Raw genomic sequence first — 7,091 nt, 5'->3', positions numbered from 1 at the left:
GTGTGTGTGTGTGTGTGTGTGTGTGTGTGTGTGTGTGTGTGTGTGTGCATGTATTAAGGGACTTGTGGAGGAGGGGCGGGGGATGTGCCTGGAGGCCAGAGGAGTCACTGTCCCCCTTTCTGACCTAATCCTTCACGACAAGGCCTCTTCCTGCACCTGGGGCCCTTCAGGCACCCAGCAGGTCCCAGTGGGATTCCTGTCTCAGCGCCCACGGCTCACGACATCCTCCCAGCTTGGTAGATGGGCGTTGGGGATCTGAGCAGGTGTCCTCCTGCTCTTACACACTGGGCCATTTCTCCAGCCCCAAATCTTCCTTGATAGACTGTGTTTACACATTTTGTTGCTGTTGTTTAAAGGAAAGGCGCTTGCAGGTGTGGCCGTGAGGTTGTGTCTGGGTGGGTCACAGTTCACACCAGTGGTTGGATCCCGCTGATGACTCAGTTTCTCTGCGGCCAGTGTCAATTTCTTACAGAGTCAAAGTGAACACGCGGATAACTGGGGTGCACTTTGTGAGTGTGACAGACCCCAGCCGCCTGGTACTGTGTTTGCAGAGTGCAAGCACACACTGGCATATTGTCTGAGGTGTGTGTGTGCGTGTGTGCGTGCGTGTGCGTATGTGTGTGTACTGCCTGCACATTCGTGGTCACTTGGCACTTGGTGAGTGCACAGTTTGTCCTGATTTGAGTGAAGTGAACACGAATCTTTTACATATCCGGCCGATCCTGGCCCACACATTCTCTTTCTGCAAGGAAATGCAGGTTGTACTGGGTTGTTCGGGTTCGCACACTAAGGATATGCCCGTGACTCTTGCCCGAGGGTCCTCCTGTTCACAACACCCCCCCCACTTAGCTCTTTCCTCAGTGTTCTCTCGGGCCCTGCAAACCTCAGCATCTGTTCTCACTTTGTATATTATGGCACAGTTTCAGTTGTCTTCTGTGCGGAATATAGTCTTCAAATCATGTGCTTAGCACAACCGTGACAGTCTTGGCTTTCAGGGGTTTGGGGGTTTGTTCAGTTTTTTTAGAGACAGGGTTTTTCTGTGTAGCCCTGGCTGTCCTGGACTCACTCTGTAGACCAGGCTGGCCTCGAACTCCCAGAGATCCGACTGCCTCTGCCTCGATGAGTGCTGGGATTAAAGGTGTGCACCACCACATGAGGATTGAGCTGTTTCATTCTTAAGACATGTGTTTTTTCTGTGGCCAGGGAGTGTTCACAGGGAAACACTGGAATGGCTGAGATACACTGACAGCACTGACCAAGGGCAGGTCGCCTGCTGCGGCACTCACACAGACATTTTCCTGTGTGGATCTAGATAGATCCACAGAAAAATCACACTAAAACATTACTCAGAGCAGAGCCTATGGTACTGACGGTTCTGTGAGCCTGGCTGAAACCAGACTGTGCAGGTTGCCAGTATGTCCCTAAATGGTGCTGGTTGGCTTGTCTGTGAAGGACATTTTGAAGGAAAAAGAGACTAGTACACTCTTCCCCCAAAAATAATGGGACAATGGAATCAAGGTATCAACACACTTTCAGAACTCTTGATTCCTGACTTGATTGCTTTCACCCTACACAATTAAATCCATTGAAAATTGTGAACAGAAAATGACTGTATTTTGCAAGCTTAACATCCTCACTTTCTTTGCCAACACTTTTGAGCCATTACCAGATGACCGCCATTACAAATAACAACTTAAGTACTGGAACAAGAGAAAGAGCAGGCTCTTAAGCCACAGCAAAGTGAGTCACACCTCAGACCTGGCCACTGGCGCCTTTGAAGGGTGGCTAATAAATACTTTGTCTTACACGATGATGCTCTTGCCTGGACATTCATTTAATCTACATCAGCATTGCTGTATGTCTGCCCCTCAGCAGGAAGCCTCTCCACCTTCCTGTGCTCACTTCTTCAGGACAGGGTTCCATTTCAGGGGGTCGGGGGCAGAATCTGATTTTGAGTGTTCACCTCTGACCAGGCACTCTTATGTTCAGAAATGCTTGCTCAGCCTCCAGACAGAGGGAAAGCTGAACCGTGACCATCTGTGTGGCCGTGTGGCAGGTCCCACCTGGCCCGGCCTCCGAGAGGAGCCCCTGTTTAGCAGAGCCAGGGGCGCCCAGGGGCCCGGGCTCACACGTTGCTCTGCTGCAGCAGGAGGCTCCTCAGCTCCCGCTCCCTCTGGTCCTCCTGCCGGTACTGCTCTTCCAGCTTCTGCTTCTCCGAATCGGCACAGTAGAAGGTGCAGTCCGGGCTCTTGCGGATCTGCTCGAACTGGCTGAAGTCGGCCACGTACTTCCCGTTCTTGGAGAGAGAGACCACGGGCACAAACTCAAAGCCCCAGTAAATCTCTTCGGGGACGTAGGACGTGCGGCTCTGGCACACGGCACTGGTGGACTCCACGGTGGCGTTGAGAAGCACCACCAGCTCAAACTCCTTCTCCTTCAGGTTCTGAGGCGTGAGGTCCCGCAGCGGGCTTGTCTCATCCAGCACGTGGTAGAAGGTCATGGGCAGGATGAGGAAGGGGCTCTCGGACGACGAGTCCACGTGGAACCTGACCGTGGCCTGGTTGAGGAGGATGCGCTCCCCCTCTTTGGTGACGTGCGTCTGGAGAAGTTTCCCCGAGAGCTGGCACTGGATCAAGAGGCTCTTCCTCATGTTGGCCACCTGGATGACCAGGCACAGCTTCCCGTTCTGCTTGCTGATGACCGCACAGTGGCTGAACTTGATGGTCTCGGCTCGCTTTTTGGGTCTCGCAATTTTGGCCAGGAAGGTCCCGGTGATGAAAATCTCAATCAACGTGGTGATGACCAGCTGGGCAACCAAGAGGAAGATGGCATGAGGACACTCCTCCGTGATGGAACGGACCCCGTAGCCAATGGTGGTCTGGGATTCCAAGGAGAAGAGGAAGGCCCCGGTCAGAGAGTCCACTCTCATGATGCAGGGCGTGTGGTTAGAACTAGGCTCTGCAGGCTCCAGGTCGCCGTGGATAAAGGCTATGGCGTAATAGACCACACCGAAGAGAAACCATGTCATCACAAAGGTGGCGGCAAACAGGGTGAGCTTGTAGCGCCACTTCATGTCTATGACCGTGGTCCACAGGTCCTGCAGGTAGAGCAGGTAGATGCCGTCCACTTTGTCAATCCTCACATTGCTGTGTCCGCTCTTAGACATGACCCGAGGGCGGTGGGCCTTGAGGCCAACCCCATTGCTGTGCTTCACCAGCGATGCCCTGGACATGCCAACGTGAACGGCATCCATGGTCAGGCTCCTCAGACCACCTAGAGAATGACAGGGAAAGATGTGTCTGACAACGCTTTTGGTGGGACTTCCAGGAAAGGTGCTGGCAGAGTCCCGCTGTTTGGTGCTAACGTTCTGCCACATGCTGTAAGTATATCACCGTGTGCAATAAGATTGAACAGTCACCCCTTGGCACCTGGGCCAGCTAGTTTTGATTGTCAGTTCGGCACAATCTACAATCACATGGGAGGAAGAGCCTCAGTGAGGGACTGTCTGTGTGTGTGGGGGGGTGTGGATTGTGGTGACTATGTAACGGTAGGAAGACCCAGCTGCTGTGGTTGGCATCGTTCTCTAGGCAGGGAACCCTGAACTACACGGGAGAAGAGAAAGCAGGCTGAAGAGCCCTGCTGTCCTTGCTGTGTCTCTGGGGTAGATGTGACGTGACCAGCTCTATTAAGACCTAGTGCCTGCGACTCCCTGTGATCAACTGTAATCTGGAACTTTAGTTAAAATAAGTCCTTTCTCCATTTACTTGTTTCCCCCACAAAGGACTGAAGTATGTGTAAGCGCGTGTAGAGGGGCTGTGCCTGTGGGGGCCAGAAGGAGAAATAAGAGCCCCCAGAACTGGTGGAGCTACAGGTATTGTGATGCCTGGGTCCTGGGACCCGAGTCCTCTGCGAGAGCAGCAAGCCACTACGGAGCCATCTCTGCAGAGTCCCCCTCAGTTGCTTTTGTCAGGTTGTTATAACAGAAACAGGGAGCAAAACTAAGTTTCCAAGGACCATCTGTTTCTAGGCTCCCCCCTCCCCTGGATACAAACCTCTGCCATGGATCATGACTCCTTTAAGATGACAAATTGCCTGCATGGACTCTGTGCACCATTCTCAGTGCTCTAAACCATCTCTCGATGATCCAGAGAACTTAACGTGCCCAGCATAACACACAGAAAAGCGGCTCCGTCCTGTCTGCCTGGGGAGTGATTTCCAGAGCAGTGCCTGCATGTACCCAGGGCAGCCGCCCCTGTATCTCCAACCCTCAGCGGCTCCAGCCGACAGACAGAGAACCCGGGAGCAGAGGGAGGGCTGAGTGTGGGTGTCAGGGGGAAAGCAGACCTGGAAAGGCCAGACTCTCTGAGTGGCACCAGCGTGGCGAGGGCAGCTAAGTAAGGGGTTGAGGCTTTGGAGGAGAGGAAACCCTGACCCTGAAGCTGATCAGCCATGCCACTCAGCACAAACTCTTAACCTCTCTAGACCTCAACGCTTTAATATCCAAGTGGGAGTAGGTCCTTGACGCCTGCGTGGATTTTTACCCACCACGAGTAGCAATTTCTTGTCTGCTTTCTGTTGCCGTGATGAAACTGGTGGGAAGCAGGTTTTGGAGGAAGGACTTTACTTGACCTTACAGGTCACCTGTAATATTTACCACCCTTAACATAGTTCTGGGACAGCAGTGGAGAATACTACCCCAAGTTTTCAGAGCCAAGGTAGTATCCACTCACTTTTACAACTTTCTTTTAACTTGCATACTTTGGAGCAGTTCATTTGCCATTCTCATCCAAATGAATAATTTAGAATCTGTGGTTTCTCTTGATTCTGATGACATTTGTGAAAAGCCCAATTATCAAGAAGCTAAAGCCCCACCAGCAGCACGTAATTAAACTTTCCTGACATCTCAGCTGCTGTGTGGCTTACTCTTAGGCAGGCATCAATGTCATTTTAGGTGTGATACTTAGGTACACGCAAAATTCTGCCCTATTCCTTCCATCAAAATAGAACCAGCTCTGGTTCGGGGGGGGGGCGTCTATTTTAAGAACAAATGAAAGGGCATGCAATATAGAAATCTAACATAGTAGCAGAAAACAAAAACAAAGCAAACCTCCCGAGAAGCAGCAGTGGGCTCCCGCTCAGCCCCGGGAGGCCCTGCCTCAGCGGCCGGAGCAGAGCTGGCAGCAAGGCCACAAGCATCTTATAGCGCCTGCCTGCTGCCTGGGAGGGAGGACTCCCACATTCCCAGAAGAAGACAATGTTGGCGACCGCAGAGGAACTCTACCTGGCTGCAGGTTCTTCCCCTACCTCACTGGAATTTTAAGACTTGGGAAAGAATCCCTCCCTCTGGAAAGCACCAGATGGCTGCACAGTGGCTTCTGATCCAGAAGCAATGTTTCCAGCAAAGGGGCAACGTGTCAGTGAAAGTTTTAGAATGAGTGCAGGCCAATCCCTTCACGGAAATGGCAGGGTCCTGACGATGGCCAGCACCTGCTCAGGATGGAAAACGGAGCCATGGGGGCACTTAGTCTTCCTGTTTCACTGTGAATACCCCTTGGAATTACTTTTTTTCTTGGAAAGTCCCTTGTTTGTTTGTTTGTTTGTTTGTAAAGAAAGGCCATAGGTTACTTAGAGCTTCACCGTCTTCACGCTGACGTCACTCCTCCTGGGCTCGATTACTCAGAAGCCAAGGCCATGGCGGGGAGCATGGGCCTGCCTTCTTGTGCCCGACCACATTTCTTAGCCCATAATGAGGAAGAAAGCCATGCCACGGAAGCTTGGAGAGCCTAAGCTGAACGCAGAGACAAGCTGGTCACAGGAGCACTGCCCAGGACAAACACAGCTTACGTGCAAGTGATTGGACATACTTAAGGGGAAAGATAGAAAAGAGAACACACAGGCCTCTCAACCCGATGAAACCACGGCAAGGGCTTAAGCCCTTCAGGACAAGTGAAACCTGAGTCTTGTATGCAGCGGGCAGCTTCCTGAGCTTCTGGGGCTGCTGCCTGTTCCCTGGGGCTGTGGGGCTTCGCTCTCCCTTGATCTTGACCTGGCTTGGGTGGAGCTGTGCGCCTTCCTGCTTCTGGTAAGCACTTGCACCTGGCTCTGGGGTCAGAGCACCAGCAGTGTGCCTCCTGGCAGTGAGGGCTTGGGATCTGTGGCCCTCCACCCTCTGAGGACACGGGCCTCAGGACAGCCCACTCGTGCCCTCCACCCTCTGAGGACACGGGTCTCAGGACAGCCCACTCGTGCCCTCCTCCCTCTGAGGACACGGGCCTCAGGACAGCCCATGGCGGTAGTCTTCCGCCCCGCCCCCAGCCCAGCACCCTCTGCCCTCAGCACCCGTACCACCTGGTCACTCACTCTGCAGGTCAGGAATCTTCCGAAGGGCAAGTGGCACGTCCTCGCCTCCCTTCACCCACCTGGCTACCATGGGGCTCTGCTATGGCCTGAAAGAAAGAGGGAAGGACACATGCTGTTCACAGGTGGATCAAAGAGCACCCAGCAAAACTGGTCCCCGAGGACTTCTTCAAGGCAGTAGGTGGGGCAGCTACCTCTGAATCCCTGGCCATCTGGCAAGGTGCCCAGGACAGGCCAAATGACCAACCAATTTAAGAATGAGACCGTTGCTATCACCACAGCTCCCGCTAGGAACTCAGCCCTTGGAGGGAGCTCGTTGGCAAAGGGCTCTGGAGAGAAGGGTCAGCCCACCCCCACGGAGGCCACCGTGATCCGAGCAGGAGGCAGGAAGGGGAAGCGCAGAGGAAGTAAACAGCCCAGGCTGGAGGGGAAGAGTCCGGAATAGTCCCACTGCCTGGGGAAACTCGGAGCTACTATTGAGTCACAGAGACCTAGGTGAAAAGGGCCATCAGCACCACCATCTCAAAAACGGGCAGAGACTGCAGAAGCAGAGACTGAAGCCAAAGGCTCAGCTGGGGTGCCGAGACCCAGGGTTCACCAGTCTTCCTCCCCACACACAGCACCCCATACTCTGCTCCCAGTGACCTGGTCTAAATGCAAGGTGCTTTCCCGTACTTTCTGAAACACTGTGTGTGTGTGTGTGTGTGTGTGTGTGTGTGTGTGTGTGTGTGTGT

At 53.4% G+C, this 7,091-nt stretch overlaps 1 protein-coding gene across 6 annotated transcripts in view; it reads right to left on the bottom strand.

Moving 5' to 3' along the window:
* Positions 1-12: 12 nt before the first annotated feature.
* Kcnj15 (potassium inwardly rectifying channel subfamily J member 15) overlaps positions 13-7,091 on the bottom strand; it is a 40,688-nt gene continuing 33,609 nt past the window's right edge. For 5 of the 6 annotated variants that reach the window (XM_055614782.1, XM_055614784.1, XM_055614785.1 and 2 more), the window contains 2 exons: positions 6,361-6,446; positions 13-3,273 (listed from right to left, as the gene is read on the bottom strand). In XM_055614782.1, coding sequence (XP_055470757.1) covers positions 2,126-3,273; positions 6,361-6,430 — 1,218 coding nt within the window. In that variant the 5' untranslated portion in view covers positions 6,431-6,446 and the 3' untranslated portion in view covers positions 13-2,125. Of the gene's footprint in view, positions 3,274-6,360; positions 6,447-6,551; positions 6,628-7,091 lie in introns of those variants that run through there. The other variant, XM_055614788.1, reaches the window with a different exon arrangement.

The sequence above is a fragment of the Psammomys obesus genome, unplaced genomic scaffold (assembly GCF_907164565.1).
Source record: "Psammomys obesus unplaced genomic scaffold, mPsaObe1.curated_primary_1811, whole genome shotgun sequence".
NCBI lineage: Eukaryota > Metazoa > Chordata > Mammalia > Rodentia > Muridae > Psammomys > Psammomys obesus.
This window is presented reverse-complemented; position numbering and strand designations above follow the sequence as displayed.